The sequence below is a fragment of the Carassius carassius genome, chromosome 6, assembly GCF_963082965.1.
Source record: "Carassius carassius chromosome 6, fCarCar2.1, whole genome shotgun sequence".
In the NCBI taxonomy this organism is placed as follows: domain Eukaryota; kingdom Metazoa; phylum Chordata; class Actinopteri; order Cypriniformes; family Cyprinidae; genus Carassius; species Carassius carassius.
Genome location: NC_081760.1, coordinates 1852361 through 1872078, shown reverse-complemented (window position 1 = coordinate 1872078; position 19718 = coordinate 1852361). Strand labels below are relative to the sequence as shown.

At 39.1% G+C, this 19718-nt stretch overlaps 3 protein-coding genes across 9 annotated transcripts in view; 1 reads left to right on the top strand and 2 right to left on the bottom strand.

Annotated features, from left to right (window-relative positions):
* Nucleotides 1–3212: 3212 nt before the first annotated feature.
* LOC132141798 (fibroblast growth factor-binding protein 2-like) lies at nucleotides 3213–4872 on the bottom strand. Its single transcript, XM_059551462.1, has 2 exons — nucleotides 3975–4872; nucleotides 3213–3469 (listed from the first exon to the last, which is right to left on the bottom strand). Exon 1 carries the CDS (start codon nucleotides 4855–4857, stop codon nucleotides 3991–3993), a length of 867 nt encoding a protein of 288 aa, XP_059407445.1. The 5' UTR covers nucleotides 4858–4872; the 3' UTR covers nucleotides 3213–3469; nucleotides 3975–3990.
* A 1816-nt stretch (nucleotides 4873–6688) lies between these two features.
* Nucleotides 6689–11195, top strand: zmynd10 (zinc finger, MYND-type containing 10). 2 transcript variants are annotated; one of them, XM_059551848.1, is made up of 12 exons: nucleotides 6689–6884; nucleotides 6963–7071; nucleotides 7579–7695; nucleotides 7792–7845; nucleotides 8007–8159; nucleotides 8248–8336; nucleotides 9195–9286; nucleotides 9716–9888; nucleotides 9985–10110; nucleotides 10291–10412; nucleotides 10524–10649; nucleotides 10763–11195. In XM_059551848.1, exons 1-12 carry the CDS (start codon nucleotides 6799–6801, stop codon nucleotides 10860–10862), a joined length of 1347 nt encoding a protein of 448 aa, XP_059407831.1. In that variant the 5' UTR covers nucleotides 6689–6798; the 3' UTR covers nucleotides 10863–11195. The 2 variants fall into 2 exon arrangements, with proteins under 2 accessions (XP_059407831.1, XP_059407830.1); XM_059551847.1 differs by having other exon boundaries at nucleotides 9698–9888.
* Nucleotides 11196–11908: 713 nt separating this feature from the next.
* The window catches only part of LOC132142185 (prominin-1-A-like), a 31659-nt gene continuing 23849 nt past the window's right edge, over nucleotides 11909–19718 (bottom strand). For 4 of the 6 annotated variants that reach the window (XR_009434026.1, XR_009434027.1, XR_009434028.1 and 1 more), the window contains 7 exons: nucleotides 19532–19612; nucleotides 19209–19277; nucleotides 19020–19109; nucleotides 18129–18244; nucleotides 16718–16842; nucleotides 12718–12754; nucleotides 11909–12600 (listed from right to left, as the gene is read on the bottom strand). Coding sequence is in view for 2 of the 6 variants with exons in the window: in XM_059551845.1 (XP_059407828.1) it covers nucleotides 12733–12754; nucleotides 18129–18244; nucleotides 19020–19109; nucleotides 19209–19277; nucleotides 19532–19612 (378 nt within the window). In the remaining 4 variants the exon portion in view is untranslated. The remainder of the gene's footprint in view (nucleotides 12601–12717; nucleotides 12755–16717; nucleotides 16843–18128; nucleotides 18245–19019; nucleotides 19110–19208; nucleotides 19278–19531; nucleotides 19613–19718) is intronic. The other 2 variants (XM_059551845.1, XM_059551846.1) reach the window with 1 other exon arrangement.

Here is a 19718-nt window from a genome sequence, read left to right as displayed (position 1 = left end):
GTTTTTGGACAACTTTGATGAAAGGTTTTGATCCACTTCAAATGTTGATTACAATATATAATGGTACTAAATAACACTCATTTTACACCAAGTCTTTGAAGTTTTGTTTGAGTTATGAACAATGAGTCATCCATGGAAGTACAATTTCCTTGTTCATTTTCATTACTTATTTACCAAGGGATCAAGTGATAAAGTGAAACTATTACAATCACGAAAAATGTCTTTGTTGTTACAACTAAGACCAAGCGTTGGTTATCACTCATGAAATGATCTCACACAATGATAAAGCTAAGTTTGTATTAACGATTGTGAGTGTGATATTTTTTTTTTTACAGAAACTGCTTGTGAATGTGTCTGGTGGAGAATCAGGCTCATGAATCTGCTTTGTGATTATTGATTTTGTGACCATAATCCCACTATGACCCGTTTCATAGAAAGGGATGGGACTGTGAGTTTCCAGGTGTTTGCAAATGTTCTATGTTAAACAGAGAGTATGTTTTGAATAATAATATTAATGACAATACTAAATTATATAGTATTATAAGAATTAATGAAGTGGGACTTGAGCCTTAAGAGGCCATGGGGAACTTAAGGCAGAATATACCGTGCAACATGCATGAGTTGTGTCTGTAGGGTGTGTTCATGTTTGGCACATATTCAGAACATAACTCTTTGATTACAGGGATCTAGAGGGATTTGAGCTCTCTATAATACAAATACATGCATTCTTCTTTCTTTTGGTTAAATGTTTGCAGAGAACTTATAGAATACACTATATATAAAAAGGCATGGCAGTGTGACATTTAAAAATTCCAGTCTGTCTTTGTAGCTCTAGGGCTATGGCCCCATTAGTATGGAATTACATTTGTTTCAATACTAATGAACGAAACTTAATAAAACTGAACGTAACTTTTTCAGAAACTATCAAAAATATGCCATTACAAAAGAAGAAAAACACAATGACAATGAAAAAAATGAACTCAGTCGCACAAATTTAACATGCTCTTCAAATATGCTTCATTCTTAATTTTTTTCAAAGATACGTTTTCGCTAATCGTGGATTCTAAATTCATTGCCACAGATTTCGCTTACGGTTCGCAGTTTTTCGTTTGGTGTTTTGACACAAACCTCTCGTGAGGGCGGGCTTAACAGTGATCTACTCTGATTGGATAGTAAGCTTTTGATGGACAGGTGCTCTCTGACCGGGAAGTATAACACATATTGGAAAGCTCTCGCGGTGATTAAATCTGTTGTTCTCTACCGCAAAAATTTCTTTTTCACAGACAAAGTGAAAGACATTTATTTTAAGCTCATACACAGGTTCTACCCTGTAAAGAAGTTTATACAAAGATTTAAATCTGACATTGATCTTACATGCTCTTTTTGTTCGAGTTCTGAAGAAACTGTACACTTATTTCGGTCATGTCATACACTTGATATTGGTGTGTTTGTCAAGTGTAAGATTTTGCCAGTCTTCTCAGTACATATGTAAAACATTATATTTGGGTATTATGACTCTGACCCCACAAACGAAAATAACAGTTGTGTTATTAATTTAAAAATTTCCAAAACAAATTTCACATTCACAAATGCAAATTCTCCGACTGTAAACCTGTCTTCTCTGTTTTCCTAAATGAAATGGAAAACTATATGAATGTAATCTCAGTATCTACTAAAGAAAGCTATAAGGACTGTTAGATTTGCTCTGCCTTTGATCTCCTTGTTTAATTTTGTTTAGATTTTTTTCTTTTCGATGTAGATATTATGTGATGTATGTTTGTACCTTTGTATGTTCTCTGCATTAATAAAAATAGAAATAAAAAAAAAAAAAGCTCTCGCGGTGATTTGTATGCAATATGTCGTGCCTTGTTTTACTAAATATATAAATAATATTTGACCTTCAATTATCTCAGTAAAGATGAGCTTTCAGGAGACATAGACATGGAGCGGCATCATCTTCCTCCTCCGCTTGTCCTTCAAGGCTGCTTGAAGTAAGCTTGTGTTACTGAAGTAACATCGATACAAGTTTTTCATGTTACAGTGTGCTACAGTTTGTTGCAGGTTACTATTGTCATTCAGTAACACAAGCTTACTTCAGGCTGCCTTGAAGGATAAGAGCTCATCTTTACAGACTGAGAGGATCGAAGGTCAAATATTATTTACATATTTAGTAATACAAATCACAATCACGAGAGCTTTCCAATATGTGTTATACTTCCCGGTCAGAGAGCACCTGTCCATCAAAAGCTCACTATCCAATCAGAGTAGATCACTGTTAAGCCCGCCCCCAAGAGAGGTTTGTGTCAAAACACCAAATGAAAAACCGCGAACCGTAAGCGAAATCTGTGGCAATGAATTCATAATCCACGATTAGCGAAAACGAATCTTTGAAAAACATTAACAGAGAATGAAGCATATTTGAAGAGCATGTTAAATTTGTGCGACTGAGTTCATTTTTTTCATTTTCATTGTTTTTTCCTTCTTTTGTAATGGCATATTTTTGATAGTTTCTGAAAAAGTTACGTTCAGTTTTATAAAGTTTCATTCATTATTATTGAAACAAATGTAATTCCATACATTAGCCCCTGTTATAGCAGATTAACTATAGGGATGGTCCACTGAAAAAAAATAAAAATTCAGAATGCATCATTTACTCGTCCTTATGTTATTCCAATATCTTTCTTCTGCTGAACACAACAGAAGATATATTGAAGAATATCGGTAACCAAACAGTTTTGGTTCCCATTGACTTCCATTGTAGTTTTTGTCCTTACAGTGGAAGTCAATGGGAACTAAAACTGTTTAGTTTTGTAACCATTTAATTTGAGGATTTTTAAATGAGATGATATATTGCCCCCTAGTGGTGTTGATGTGCTCTGACATGTAAGTGTTAAACAAAAATCATACTTGTTTCAGTTAGGTTTGGAACCACATGTTTTTGTCATCTACAGATTTCTGATCATATTTAATAACTTTTTATTTTTGTTTATTAATATTAATTTTTTTAGAATCTTTGCTTCAGATTTCAGAGGCAAGCATATTCCAGAAATCAGATTATAATTGTTTTCTGAAAATAAATTAGATGTAAATTAATGTGTGAGATTAATTTGAGAACATGAGATTCTTGAGACCAGAGAGCAAGCAAAAAAAAAAAAATAAATAAATAAATACAATTAAAACACTGATTGTGTTCAGACACCATACACAGAGAATTAAGAAATATGAAATATTTTAATTAAGCAACATGTTACAAATTTCTTTCTTTCATTCCTGTTGTTCCTGTACGTACGTTTACTTGCATGGAAAAACACACAAAACCAGTCATAACCACATTTCCACACACACACACACACACACACACACACACACACACACACACACACACACAGAGGATAAGAGAGAGTCCTGGTCTCTGGAGGAAACACTTGGCCGGTTGTCAGACAATCTGAAAGTCTCTGACACTGTTAACCTACAGAGAGGAGAAAATGGATCAAAAGATAAAAATGTGAACACTAATGGATATAAATAATTTGATTTGAGCTATTTTGTTAAAGTGTGGAGATGTAACATAAATATCCTGTTCAAATTTGGTTAGGCAGGTATTTGACACGGGTGTAAAGCAGCAGTGAGGATTCACTGAGTCAGCTTTGTGTCTAACCCTATTTCTGTTTGCTTTCCACTGTAAACTTTTCACACTAAAAAGCTTCTGAATTTCAGTCTTTCATCTCCTGAATACGCTAAACTAGTCTTGTACTAGTCCTCAAGCCAAAGTTAACAATTATAGGAGTTAGTTTTATGTAAAATACCTGCAGTTTGAACATCAGAGTGATGTTGTGCTACTGTAGTTTGTGTTTGTTTGTTTGTTTGTTTTTACGCTACAGTCAGATACAGTAGCAGATCTTTCTAACACGTGATATAGAGCAAGTTTCCACATAAGCACTGATTGGTAATTCACTAAAAAATTATGTGCTTACCAGAGGTTTTGATGAATTAATTCTGGAACCAGTTAATGAAGTATGCGCAGACACCCTGGAGACTCTTCCAGCAGTATTCCTCTGCTATCTTGGTTGCTTGACTCTCCTCCGCCACGGTGGGTCTCGCTGTGATGCTCTTTGCAGGTTTACGTGGTGAAACAGGCTTGGAAACGGCAGGCTTGGCTGGTTTGGCTGGTTGTTGGGGTTTAGGCTGCTGTTTTTGCCCGGGTGGTTTGGTAGGCGTGATGCTGGACTTGACCTGCTGCTGTTGCTTTTGCTGGTTCTGAGAAGCTTGGGTGAGTTTGGGGATGGAGATTTTGGGCCAAGAGGCATGAAACGCCATTTGGACCTCATCCGAAGCAGAGCGGCACATGTGCGGCTTGTAAACCTGTGGTCCCTGGCAGGCGTTCTGCAGCTTCCTCATGTCCCACATGATCTGAGTGAAGTAGTGTCGAGGGTTGCTGTTATACGCTCTGCAGAGGTTAGGTTTGCCCAGGAAATCACACCAGTATGACTTCCCCTTGCTCTTGCAGGAGACACGCAGCTTGGTGAAGTTGGTCTGGCTGGAGATCACCATGACGCAGCTATCTTTTGCTTTACTGTTGAAACGAATGGGCTCATCCCAGATGCTTCCTTTCGGCTGCTGCTGCTGTCGACTGTTTTGGGTGCTTTCGATGTGGTTGATGCTGTTCGCCTGGATACTGCTGTTCTGAGCCTGAGCATTGATGGCCCAAATGAAACAGACCAGAAGGACAGTGGCACTGCATTTGGCTCTCATGATGGAGGTGTAGAAGAGACTGAGTAGAAGGTGTTGGAGGTGCAGGCTGGCTTTATAAATACAAGTCCCACAAAGGGGTCTTTGAGCAGAGCAGACTGCACACATCCTTCGAGTCTGATGGGCCTCTAGTCTCCAGTAAAGAGCTGCCTGAAAGAACTAATTGTAGGAATCTTTGGAGAAGTGTATGTGTGTGTGTGTGTGTGTGTGTGTGTGGTGTATATGTGATCGGTGTGTAAGTGATTTTGAGAGCGCATAGTTTTGTGTGGCATGACATTTGCAACCCAGTCTCATGGGAGAACATAACTTTTTGAATTTTGCATGAATTCATACAAAATCACATTGTGCAAAATAAAAACTCAAACGTAAGTAGCTCATACAATTTTTTTTTATTAGATCGTATGAAAGAATTCCTATGAATTAATTTTTCATAAAATAGTGTTTTGAGTTCTTTCATTTCTTCTTTGAGTGTGTGTTGATGGTTTGAGGGGAAGGTCATGGGTGTGGTTACATTCATGGTCTTCATTATATAATTATACATGCTAACATAAGTGGGCTATTGACTATTGATGTGAAAGACGTTTTAGTTTCAGGGGAAGAGACAAGGAGAGTAATTCACCTGGAACCCATTTGTTTTGTCAGCTTCAACCAATGCGGCAAACATCTGGTTTACGTGAAGTACAACAAGTTCTCTTCTGACACGGTTTATGAGGAGTCATGGGGAATTTTCATTTGTAAGCATTTACTTTTAGCTACTGCAGAGATCAGGTAAGTTAACATTTAGAAATCACGAAACATTGGTAGATTAAAAGACAGTGTGTATAGAAGTTTTGTGCATATATGTGCTTCACAATACTGCCTTCACATCAACTCCTCGTAAGACAATATAACTCAAGGCACACACACACACACACACACATGAAGGAAAGCAGGATTTAAACGTGATATATAGCAACATCCTGAGATTTCTGAAGGTCTTATATTCCTTCCTTCATTTTATCATTTTCTAGCTGTAAAATTTAAAAAAAAACACCAACTACAACATTAAAAATTTTATTAAAATTATATATGTAGATATAAAAAATATATTACAAACAAATGGCATTTTAAAAGGTAGCTTTGATCAAGAATTTTTGAGAATGTGCTTACACACGTTGTTTGGGCTAGTGAAACCTCAGCAGAAGGGCCTTTGAATAACAAACTAACACTAAAGAAAATGTATTAGTGTAATTCCTAAATGTTGCATTGGTTTACCATTTTTCACCATCTCTCTCTTGGATATCTATCATTCAAAGAACCTTTTTTATTTATTTTTTATTCCAAGACAAAAGAAATGCAAATACAAAATAGCACTGCATTGACATACAATTGACAATGACAATGAAAAACAACAACAAAAATAAATAATTAAATAAATAAATAAAGACAGGAAAATAATTCTTTAAGTATAATATCATAATAAGCCTTAATAAACTTGTTATTCTTATTATTATCAATGTGTCTAAGAGATTTAACAATAAGCAAAATCTCTGCAAGGAAGACATCAAATCTAGGTAACGTATTGAGAAATTTGGATTTATGAATAAAAAATGTACAATGCAATATATGTATATATATATATATATATATATATATATATATATATATATATATATATATATATATATATATATATATAATTGAAAAAATATATAAATTGACAAGATTGACAACATGGTTAGTTGGATAAACATTATGCAAAAATTTTAAATTTACCTCTTTAATTTTGTTAGAAATGCAGAATTCTTCAGGGAGTAACTTTTAGATGTAAAAAATGTACGTCTAGGGGATGTATATACTGAATAATGTAATGTTCGCTTTATATATATCATTCAGAGAACCAGTCAGCATCAGTGTCATAAGAGCTCGTCACTTCCGCTCTCTCAGTGTTTACCTGTAACCATAGTGACGAAACATGAAGTGTTATCCGCACCGTTTGTTGATTTAGTATAAAGCGCGAACGAAAACATTAAATCTTTTAAGTTTCACAGTCTAGGACGTTCAAAAGCGATGGATTCAGTTCTTCTGCACGGAGAAGCCGAAGGTTATGTGCAGAGTCTGGAGAAGATGGCATTGCGCGACATCGGAAGCCAAAGGTAAGTTACCTGAATATCTATTAAAGAGGTTCATCTATTCTAAAGTATACCGCTTTTTTTCTTTTTTTTTTTGTTAAGGTGGTTTCGCCAGCATGAGTACATCGAGAAGCTGAATATGCAAGCTATTCTGAATGCCAGTGCCAATCAGGAGGAATTCATAAAAGACCTCTTTGTTTCTCTTGGAAAGGTAATTATTTTATTCAGCAAGGTCGCATTAAATTTGATGACAAGAGACAGTATAACGTTAGACGTTTATAATTTTACGAAGGATTTCAGTTTCAAATACTGTTATTTTTGCATTTCTATTATTAAAAGAATCCTTAAAAAAAGTTTTTTGGTTTCCACAAAAATAAATAAATTTAAAAAAATCTGGTTAACCACTACTATAATAAACTAATTTTAATGCATTTAAATGGAAAACTGTTTTACTGTATTTACATTTACATTTATTCATTTAGCAGACGCTTTTTATCCAAAGCAACTTACAAATGAGGACAGTGGATTTTTTTTTTTTTTTGATCAAAGAAATGCAATCATAGTAAAAAAATAAATAAATAATAATAATTCTAACGACTTTAACTTTTTGAATTGTAAAGCATCGCCTAATTATTGATTAACTTTCCCACTGGCACATCTTACCACACTTTCACAAATGTGTTGTAAAGAAGCAGATTTTTTGTTGGGTTTCTTCCAGATACCCACACTGGTGCATGCAATGATACTCACAAAAGTCTGGAAACATAAAGTGTTTCCCATAATTTGCAAACTCCAGGACTTTAATCCAAAGAGCACATTTCTTCTCTACATGGTGGTAAGTGGCGTCAGCTTCAAATGACCAGGTTTTCCAAACCATGCCAGGCTATTATTTAAATAAATTCTCCGTCATTGCATTCTCTCCTAATTCCAGATTCACCATGAAGCTACCATCATAAACCTGCTGGAAACAATCATGTACCACAAGGTAAGTACATCTTCACGGAGAAATTGGTTTGTATTTATATGAATGTGTGATTTCAAAAAACAAAATGCAGCAAAAGTAGATGATCGAAAAACTAAGACTTCATTCTAATTTGACAGCAATATAAAAATGCCTAAATGTTGATGTGTGTGTTACACATACAGGAGTCCAGCGAGGCTGCTGGTGATAGTGTGCTTGATTTACTGGATTACTGTCATCGCAAACTCACGCTGCTGGCAGGACGCTCTGTTTCTAGACAGATCCTGACGGAGGACCGAGTTACACACACACAGCAGTCAGACACTACATCTTTACAGGTGAAGAACACTTTTTGAGCATTACAGCATTGATTCATTAGCATCATTTACTTTACATTTACCAAAACTTGTACACTGTTTCTTGCAGGATCTGCAAAGACAAAGTGACATGTTAGAGTTTGAAATCTCTGTCAAGGCTCTGTCAGTATTGTGCTCCATCACCGATCACATTGAGAGGTATTTAAACTTCTGCTCATTTTAAAGAGACAATGTTAAAGGAATAGCTCACCCAAGAATGAGAATTTGCTGTCCAACATGTAAATGAGTTTATTTCTTCTCTGTAAACATAAATGTAGCTTTACATCCCTTGCTCAACATTTGATCCTCTGCAGTGAATGGGTGCTGTCAGAATGAGAGTCCAACAACTAATCCACACAACTTCAGTCCATCAGTTAAACATCTTGTGAAGTGAAAAGCACTGTTGGCTTTAAACCATTTAACTTTCAGCTAAATAACAAGTTCTCTATTCATAATATCGCTTTCTCTAGTGAAAATGTTGTCTGAATCAGGAGAGATATATATGCACAGATCAAGCTCTGTTTAGAAAGTGAAAACAGTCTAAAACAGTTCTGAACAAATATGTGGTGTGATTTTGATGTGGGAGGACAATAGAGGAGTGAGATTTTTATTGGAGGATTATGGGCTCCATAATAATGCTTTCTAGTATTTAGGTCAGAAATGATGTGTTGAAATTAAAAACAGTTCAATGGTGGATGTTTCTTAGAAATGCGCAGCATTGATGCTAACTGATGCACTGGAGTGGTGTGGATTTTGTGTTGTTTTTATCAGCTGTTTGGACTCTCATTCTGACGGCACCCATTCACTGCAGTGCACCCACTGGTGAGCAAGTGATGCAATGCTACATTTCTCCAAATGTGATGAAGAAACTAACTCCTCATCCTCATCTTGGATGGTCATGGTCATGCATTTCATATTCTATTCCTTTACACGCTGCACATAAAACATAAATTCAAAAATACATCTTTAAAAACAAATGCCTAGTACTGAATGTTGAAATATCCTCTTTTAATGTAGTTTGAGTGTGAGTGTGCTCTCGAGGATGCTGTGCACTCATAATATGCCCTGTGTGCTGGTACAATTGGTGGAAAATTGCCCCTGGAACAGAGGTTAGTCTCTCAGCTGTACTGTATTTTAAGCACTTGTTATATTGTCCAATATAAATACTAGAGGGAGAACTGACAAGATTATTAACAGAACAGGTGAAAGTAATCATTAATCAGACACACTGAGAACACATTGGGAAACAGAAAGCTGAACATAACCTCACCTTACATATTCATAAATCAAATTACAGAACAGCTTTACAGTCACATAGGAGATCAAATGAGCAACATGTTTATCAGGAAGTGGTACTATATTTTATTTACGAAATTCATGTTCTCAGTAGCATGCTGGAATTACCAGATTTTTTATTCATTTCTATTAAAGCCTGCTTAAATCTGTTTAAAAACCTCCATAGACTTACATTAGAAAAGGGAAAAGAGTTTATCAGTAACATTTTTGGCTGAATAGTCTAGTCTTTTTCTCTGGTGTAGGAACACTGCAGAAATACACAGAGGGGAAGTGGAGAACCGTCCTGCCTGAAGATCAGCTAAAGCTGAGTAAACACGACGGCCAGGTGTGGATGGCTTTACTGAACCTGCTCCTCAAACCAGACTGCCAGAGGAAATATGATTTCAATAGCTTTAACAAAACACAGCTCTTAAAGGTAAGACTTTACACGGAGCAATCGATCAGTGTTCTGTGACACCATATCTTATTTATTTAATATCAGTGATAAATCATTAATATTCTTTCAATGCAGCTTCGTGGGTTTCTGACAGACGTTGTTATAGATCAGCTACCGAATCTACTTGATCTCAGGCATTTTCTCAGTCAACTCGCTGTCACAGATCCAGCGGCCCCTAAAAAAGGTCTCATCTTGGAGCAGGTATTCCAGCAAACACACACATACACTACCATTCAAAAGTGTGGGGTCAGTTACATTTTATTTTTAAAAGTAGATCATATTTGCATGCAATAGAATTATCAAAAGTGACAGTATATACATTTATAATATTGCAAAAGATATTTTCTTTATTTCAAATAAACTTAATTTTGATTCATTTAGGTGCCAGAGATATGGAATGATATTGTAACGGAGAACAGCAGCAAGTGGAAAGCCATTGCTAAACACCAAGTGACACATGTTTTCAACCCCTCTGAAAGTGAATTAAGAGAGCAAGCTAGCAGGTGAGATGTGATGTCTCTAATCTGTAAATGTTTTTCATAAGGGTAGCACTTATAAAACTTAGCAGTTTAACAGTATGCATGTATACTGTTTATTTGCACCCTTCTGATCAGGTTGGCTCAAACATATAATCTAGATGTGATGGAGAATCTAATCCCAGACAAACCCAAGTGTGGAGCATGTGGAAGAGTGGGCGCAAAACGCTGCTCCCGCTGTCAGGGAGAGTGGTATTGCAACAGGTATAACAACACATGGGCCAAAATGATGCACTTTTTCAGATTTAACCCTATAAGTGAAAATTAATTTGTTTGTTAATTGTTAATAATTCTCTTTGTCTGTAATTTCTCTGTAGAGAGTGTCAGGTGAAACACTGGCCCAAACACAAGCCTGCATGCAAACTCATGGCAGAGGCCATAGATAAACCTCAGGAGGAACTGAACATCAGCAGCTGAAGTACATCTGGGAGAGGGTCATGCTGTGGGGATCCGAGTCCACTATGAACTGTCCAATTGAATGGACACTGATGGAAAAGGGCAAAAAGATGCAACTGTTCCTGACTGTTTCTTTCTTGAGCTGTTGTCTTGGTATATTGAGTAGATCATTCTTGTTCATATATGTTTATAAGCATGATTACATATGACATAATTGATTTATATTTATACATGTTTAATAACCGTTACACTATAACCTTTAAATGAAAAATGCAATTATACTGAATTAACTGCTGAAAATACATGCAATCCCTTAGATTTTCACTGATTAAACTATATCGCATCTGTTGTAAATTACTTCCTTTAATTTAAAAAGCAAAAAGATGAAATTTTGGACAATATCGTTTTAAATGTTTTTCATGCAATTACAAAAAAAAAGACTGGAGCGTTTAAGTTTAAGAATAAAAAAACGAATTTGACTAAATATGTAAAAAGCCTCATTTGGCCTAACTTGATATAACAAAACTAAACACATACATACACATATACTGTGTATATAACAAATTGAAAATATAAAAATAAATTAAAACTAAAATTAAAAACTATTATAATATCCCAATGATACTAAAATAAAACTGTTAAGCTTAGAAAGGGTGCAAACGTGAAATAAATGTAATTATTTGTACCTTTAACAAAAAAAACCCACAAACCATTTTGAGCTGATTGTTTAATTGTACTGTTCACATAGAATCCATGTTCCAGTGGATTTACGGTGTTAAATAAAGTCACCCAGCAGACCGTGAGACAGACGTCTGGATTTGTGGATATCAGTAATAGATATGGAACATAACCTCATCTTAACCTAAGAATCCTTTGGTTTGTACAATAGAGAACTAAGTGGAATTGTATTGCCACTGTATACTGTACTGAAACCTGTATTTAAACAAATTACAGTGCATTACACACTGGACATATTAAACTATTTGCAGTTTCTTGTATGGATGTAAACGCAAAAAGAAAATCAAATACATAAGACAGTCAAAAGAAGAAAAAGACAACAACAAAAAAAGATGAACTAAGTTTTTAGTGGTTTAATTAATGTCTTGTATCAACCGTACTGACATTTCAAACAGGAAAAATCAGTCTTTTAGGACATCATCTTTATTTGTCTTTTAAGACATTAAGACTTTTCCAGTGCATTCAACATAGTTTTCATAATTTCCCTAAGAAACATTTCTGAAGCTAATATTCGGTTGTTGAACAATAAAATGTACAAAAAGTAACATTGCGCAGAAGAACTGAAAAGTTAACATGATAAATGAAGTACTTCACTTTTCTATGCAAATACTTAATCTGCTTTGTCCTTCAAACTTGAGATGTTTGGTTCAGAAACACCGTTTCATGGTTTCGTGATCAATAAGCAACAGTACAGTACACAGACTGACATCACAGCGCTTTCTTGCCCCTTTATATCAAATGTTAAAAAGACCATTACAAAATTTAGATGTACCCACAATTATGTCTAAAGGACATGCTTTATAAAACAGATTTTAACAAAATACATACAAAACTTTCCAAAACACGTTGAAAGTGTATAAAAAGAACACATTGCTGTACCATGTACAATGAACTGTGTGTGGAATAAGCGTGGAATTCTTTAGTTTAGGTCCAAGTATGTTTTTTTGTTAGAAACTACAGTAGATTAAACTGTTTCAGATTATATTCCCTTTTTTCCATCTTCGCTTGTCGTCCATGGAATCTGAATATAGAAAGACAATTTCTGATTTAAAAAATATATAAATTTAGACTCAAAAAATGCATTAAAGCCTTGAAAGCTTGAGGTGATGTAACATACGATAGAATGTGATTGTCTTACCTTGCTAAACTCTCTTTAGTTCCAGTTCTCAGCACCGCTGTAGAAGAAAACGAAGAACATTTCACTTAAACATCAGAGAAATATTTCCAATTTCTTAAATTACACAAAGATGAAGAGTAAGGTATAACTGAATCAAAGATTGAAGAGTTACAGGAAGTCATGCAAAGCTACATGCACAGTGTGACATGTTACTGGAGGAAAATGTGAATGATCAGACTACATACATAGCTATGTTTACATGCACACAAATAATCTGTTTAGAATTGGACTGATGGCTCAATCGGACTGCAAAGTGTCCATGTAAACACCTCAACTGATATGATGGAGCTCGAGACATAATCTGGTCAACAGGAAAAAATTAAGCATGTAAACACCTGAATCCAAATACTTTCTCAAATGGATTCAAAGATGCCACACCAGCAGAAGAGTCTGAAAGTGACTATATGAAACATCCACAAGACTGTGTAGAATATGGGATTGATGAATTCCTGATACATGTTTGAGAAAAGAGAAAAGTGGAAAGATGGAAAACGAATGCCTTAAGTGTCACACACCTGGACTCATTTTGTGTGTTTTTGCCCCTGTGACCCAGTTTCTGTCTTCCGTGTCTGGTTTGATTAGTTTCCAGGTGTGTCTCTTCATTTCCCCATGTGTTCCATGTCCCTGTTAATTTAGTCATGCCATCCACCTGTGTTTCCCCAATTATCCCTTCTACTTAAGCCTTGTCCTTTCAGTTCTGTTTTGTCGGGTCTACTCGTCTAAATGTCAACTTGTCACCTGTTACTTGCCACTTGCCTCTTGCCACCTGTTATTTTGCTACTTACCATGCCTATGTTTGAGTTAATAAATCCTTGTTTCGTTTATCCCTCGGCTTCGTGTTCCTTCCAGCAGCGTAAGCCGTGACAGAAGACCCGACCTAAAAAGTTATAAACTGCGTGTTTTCCCTCCGTTTTTTTTTTCCGTTTTTTCACTGTCTTTTTCTTTCCGTAGTGTGTCATGGATCCCCTCTATCGCCCCGAATACCTCCTCCTCCTGCTGGAGCAGGAGGGCCTGTCTCTCGAGGACCATACCAGACGGTTTCTCTGGATAGCTAATGCCACCAGCTACCCGGACCAGAGCGTTGTCGCCCGAAGATGGTCCTCGGGAGGATTTCGCCGCCTTCATAGAGTGGAATCTGGTGAGAAATGGGTCACCTCTCACGGTCGGCCCAATGGAGGATCTCGCCAGGTCCACTCTGGACCCAGAGCCCAGCCTGCAATCTCCCCACGGTACGAGGCATAAGCCCGAGCCCACCGATGACGGAGAGCCAGAGAGCAACCCGTCAGACCAGGTGCGAGAGCCGGCGACACTGCCCACAACGAGGGAGCATAATGTGGAACGCCAAATGGGTCAAAATGAGGGGGTTTCCAATGCACCTATGCCAGATCCTCTGTTAAGCCCAGGAAGGGCTCCTGATCTTCCGTTAAGCCCAGGACGGGCTCCTGATCCTCCTGTAAGCCCAGGACGGGCTCCTGATCCTCCTTTAAGCCCAGGACGGGCTCCTGATTCCCCGTTAAGCCCAGGACGGGCTCCTGATTCTCCTGTAAGCCCAGGACGGGCTCCTGATCCTCTGTTAAGCCCAGGAAGGGCTCCTGATTCCCCGTTAAGCCCAGGACGGGCTCCTGTTCCCCCGTTAAGCCCAGGAAGGGCTCCTGTTCCCCCGTTAAGCCCAGGACGGGCTCCTGATCCTCCTGTAAGCCCAGGACGGGCTCCTAAACCTCTGTTAAGCCCAGGACGGGCTCCTGTTCCCCCGTTAAGCCCAGGACGGGCTCCTGTTCCCCCGTTAAGCCCAGGACGGGCTCCTGTTCCCCCGTTAAGCCCAGGACGGGCTCCTGTTCCCCCGTTAAGCCCAGGACGGGCTCCTGATCCCCCGTTAAGCCCAGGACGGGCTCCTGATCCCCCGTTAAGCCCAGGACGGGCTCCTGATCCCCCGTTAAGCCCAGGACGGGCTCCTGATCCCCCGTTAAGCCCAGGACGGGCTCCTGATCCCCCGTTAAGCCCAGGACGGGCTCCTGTTCCCCCGTTAAGCCCAGGACGGGCTCCTGTTCCCCCGTTAAGCCCAGGACGGGCTCCTGTTCCCCCGTTAAGCCCAGGACGGGCTCCTGTTCCCCCGTTAAGCCCAGGACGGGCTCCTGTTCCCCCGTTAAGCCCAGGACGGGCTCCTGTTCCCCCGTTAAGCCCAGGACGGGCTCCTGTTCCCCCGTTAAGCCCAGGACGGGCTCCTGTTCCCCCGTTAAGCCCAGGACGGGCTCCTGTTCCCCCGTTAAGCCCAGGACGGGCTCCTGATCCTCTGTTAAGCCCAGGAAGGGCTCCTGTTCCCCCGTTAAGCCCAGGACGGGCTCCTGATCCTCCTGTAAGCCCAGGACGGGCTCCTGATCCTCTGTTAAGCCCAGGAAGGGCTCCTGATTCCCCGTTAAGCCCAGGACGGGCTCCTGTTCCCCCGTTAAGCCCAGGACGGGCTCCTGATCCTCCTCTAAGCCCAGGACGGGCTCCTGATCCCCCGTTAAGCCCAGGACGGGCTCCTGATCCCCCGTTAAGCCCAGGACGGGCTCCTGATCCCCCGTTAAGCCCAGGAAGGGCTCCAGCCCCAGAGCTTACTCCAATGCCTGCTCCTCCAAAATTCCCACCCACTCCTGCCTCCTCCTCCGCTGTCGTCTGGCTGCCCCTCTGCTCGCCCTCAGCCTACCATCATTGTGGTGCGAGCTCAGCGGGACCGCCATCCTCCAGCGACGCCTTGGTCGGCGTCTCCCTCACCTCCGCCTCCAGCCTCTGAGGCCTGGACTCCGCCTCGGCCCGTTGACCCGTCGGCTCCACCATGGCTCCTAGCTCCTTCCTCTCCGCCGTGGCCCGGCAGTCCGCAGGCTCTGCCTGGCTCCCTCGTCCCTCCGGCTCCGCCTTGGTCTGGCGTCGTCCATCCTATGCCTCGGGACTCCACTCCTCCGGCTTCGCCTCATCCCTCCGTCCCTCCGGCTCCGTCAGGCTCCTTCATCCCCTCGGCTACACCTCAGTCCTCGGTCACTCTGGCCTCACCGCGGCCTTCCGGATCCACATCGCCGGGTCAGTCACCAGAGCCATCAGTTCCGCCTAGGACCTTCGGCTCCTCCCCGTCACCCTGGCTCTCGGCTCTCCGTCTCCGCCTCGGGCTCCTCCTCCACTTGCTCCGTTGCCGTGGGTCGAGTCCCTGGAGTCGGTGACCATTCCTCCTCCATGGCTCCTTCCTCCGTCGGCCCCACCTTGGGCCGTTATGGCTGTGGCCTGGGTCCTGCTGGGTACCTCCTGCTTCATCTCCTCCCTGGCTCCTCCCTCCGTCATCTCCTCCCTGGCTCCTTCCTCTGTGGTCCCTGTCTGCTGGCCTCCCTTTGTTGTTTCTACGGTGCGAGGACGCACCTACCGGGAGGGGGGAGTACTGTCACACACCTGGACTCATTTTGTGTGTTTTTGCCCCTGTGACCCAGTTTCTGTCTTCCGTGTCTGGTTGGATTAGTTTCCAGGTGTGTCTCTTCATTTCCCCATGTGTTCCATGTCCCTGTTAATTTAGTCATGCCATCCACCTGTGTTTCCCCAATTATCCCTTCTACTTAAGCCTTGTCCTTTCAGTTCTGTTTTGTCGGGTCTACTCGTCTAAATGTCAACTTGTCACCTGTTACTTGCCACTTGCCTCTTGCCACCTGTTATTTTGCTACTTACCATGCCTATGTTTGAGTTAATAAATCCTTGTTTCGTTTATCCCTCGGCTTCGTGTTCCTTCCAGCAGCGTAAGCCGTGACATTAAGAGAATGATAGCGGGTCATGAATGAATACAAAGTGAGAAAAGTTAAAGTTGAGATGTCAGTTGAGACAAAGGATGAGTGGGAAACACTGACTTGAATGAATGAGTTTGCAGAGGAGACGTATGGAAATAATGCAAAGACAGAAAAGGTCAAGAAAGGGTGAACTGATGAGCTGCTGAAAGGTTTTGTACCTGGTGGATGCATGCACAGTTGCATACCCCGTGTTAAAGTGTGTGTGTATCTGTGTCACCAGTCAGGCTGTCTTGGGGGGGCTGAGGCCCGAGGATACCACCTCATTGTGTCATAGGATGGATAGCTGAAAAAAACCCAGGTGCATTTTGAAAGTTTGGAATTGAGATCTAAACTCAATGTGGCATTTTTTTGTTTAGCTCCAAAGAAATGCGAGAAAACTGTCATGCAGAGGATCTGTAAGGATAGGGATGCATGCTGGGATACAGATGTCATGCAATATTCTCTATTTGCATGCATTTCATTTAGTCCGAAATTTTAGAAAAAACTCTCAAATTTTGTAATGAATCATAGAAAACAGATAAATCGGTTTTGGGGTATCTACCAACACAAATGTATGCAAAAATTCTCATAACCGGACCAATGAAACAATACAATTATAGACATCCATGCTATTTTATATGTAAAAAAAAAAAAAAAAAAAACCTTAACCAGAGTTTTACATTCTGAAGTGCATTCCAAAATATGTGAAATCAGCTGGTTATATCATGCATTTTTTCAAATAAGCCATTTTCATTTAAGAGAAAGATGTCACTCCTGCAGCTTGTATTAGAAACACAGTGTTACTGTTTCTGTAATCCAATGCCAAGGTGATGCAACACAAAGTGTAGTTTTATAAATGTACATTTCTTTTTAATTTAACATTTAGAAAATGTGAATAATAATGGAAATGTGTCACAGTCTGTAAAAAGGTTCTATACATACTGTACATATACTAATAAAAACATTCATGCACAGAATTGACTTCTATAGACATTCATCTAATACTGATGATTTAATCATGCAGAGATGAAGTGGTGGAATAAACTCTACCTGCTCATCACGGGGTTGTTTATGCCATATAAAGACTCACTATGATAACCACTGACAACAACATCCAAACTACTGTAAATAAAACAGGGAATATAAACAATAGTTGCTTGTAAATGTAGAATGAGATGTATGATTGATATAGAGTGACATAATTTCACAAAAAAAAGTTATAAAATATTTATAAAGATTTAAGGTATCTGAGATTTCAAAAGTGCAATGATACGATGGAAAGTAAAATAAATGTAAAAAGATAATGTAGATGAAAAGAGGAGAAAACCGAAGTGGTTTGTTATGAGATAAGAGTGGAATTGAGGATATAAGAGATATAAGATGACTCTTAAAAGAAGAAATCGAGGCTGTTTCAAACACATGTAGAGTGACAGTCCTCCTTGAATCTTGGTAAAGATTTTCAGTTTAGTTGCAGTTCTGAATTTGAAGCCTCAAACCATTTTAAAATGCCATATTTCACTTCATAGTTATGACATATGCTGCAATCCAGTGGTGATTCAGTCTAATCTCAGCAGGTATGTATTCACTTACTCATCAAAGACGTCCTCGGTGTCCATCCTGCGGTAGAATTTGGCCAGTTTTACAGATATGATGATGCTGGGAATGAGTAACAAACAGCATCCTCCCAGACCAAACCAGAACATGTTCTAAAACACACACAACAAACAGCTCATATAAAGAATTGTCTTAATCTTAGGCATTTATGAACACGTATGAACATTTTTGCATATGTTTTAGTTTAACATATATAAAGAAATTAACCGGTGACACATTGACTACCATTCAAAAGTTAATATTTTAACAATAATTCTTTTATTCAACAAGGATGCATTACATTTATCAAAAGTGAAAATAAGGACATTTGTAATGTTACAAAATGTTTTATGTTAAATAAATGCTGTTCTATTGAAATGAACTTTCTATTCATCAAATAATGATAAAAAAAATTTTTATCATGCACCAAAAAAGTAGTCCATTTGACTACTGTCTAATAGAGTATTGTTAAATGAGTATTCTAACATATCCTAGTGTCTTCAATCAACAACAAAAAAAAAAAAAACCAAACATGGAACAGACTGAGAGGGCGTGAACTGTACCTTTAATTTAACAACAGAAGCCAGAGCTTGGGAAATCCCCAATTACAGAACATAGCTCTGTTAAAGTGAGTGTGTGTTCTCCTCTGGAGTGTTTATTTCTGTAAGGTCATGGTTTCAGATCACACACACACAAGCATTTACACTGCAATAACATTCTCAGAGTGTGAACACTGACGATCTTGTTCTGTGTGTGTGTGTGTGTGTGTGTGTGTGTGTGTGTGTGTGTTGGGGACGTTCATGCATATGCTGCACGTTCATGAGAATATCCAGTCTGTCTTGTGAGTGTGTGTTCTTGTATGTCTTACAGTGGTTTTGTATATCTTACCACTGAGTCAACAACGAAGCTGCAGCCAACGATCTCCAGCGAGTCAATGATGTTGCTGATGGGCTTGCACTGGGCGACCTCCATGTCCAGCTGTGCATACAGAGGCATGCATGAGTAAGACTGATTTAGTTGCAGTGTTGCATGACTCTTTAAGAAAATGCTGGACTTTTCTTATCTTAGCATACTCACAGAATGTTTGACCCACTCCGTATATTGTGAAAAATATCCCAGAAGTTTCTTAATGAATTTATTAGCCTCCTGTGACATGTTAGCAAAACAATTATTTATTTTTTTTAAGTAAAACATACAAACAGAGCATTAATAACTGACCTATTAAAATATTATTTTTTTCTTCACCGGTAATAACCGGTCTTTAAAACACGATCAATTTTCTTGAGAAAAAAAACTGTGAGATATGATTTGATTTCAGCCTGTGGTTCAATTGATAAGGAATAATAAATAAGTAAATGAATAAAATCATAGATTAATAAATTAAATCTAAATATCTGTACCTGTTTGACTACATGTGAAGCGTTGTTGGCGATGAGGTACTCTGCTGCTTCAATGGCATTCAAGACATTTGTCACTTTTATCTAGAGGGAAAATGTGAGAAATATTACATAATTATTCACATAGTTTATAACTCTATTTGGACAACTTATCCACTATTGACCATGTATAAATGTCATTGGATTGCAA

Excerpts from the sequence above, each read along its gene's own strand:
- zmynd10 (XM_059551847.1), top strand. The coding sequence starts at position 6,799 with ATGGATTCAGTTCTTCTGCACGGAGAAGCCGAAGGTTATGTGCAGAGT. Across the intron at positions 7,696-7,791 it reads CATTTCTTCTCTACATGGTG|ATTCACCATGAAGCTACCAT; the intron begins GTAAGTGGCGTC and ends TCCTAATTCCAG. Across the intron at positions 10,111-10,290 it reads AAGGTCTCATCTTGGAGCAG|GTGCCAGAGATATGGAATGA; the intron begins GTATTCCAGCAA and ends TGATTCATTTAG.
- LOC132141798 (XM_059551462.1), bottom strand. The coding sequence starts at position 4,857 with ATGTGTGCAGTCTGCTCTGCTCAAAGACCCCTTTGTGGGACTTGTATT.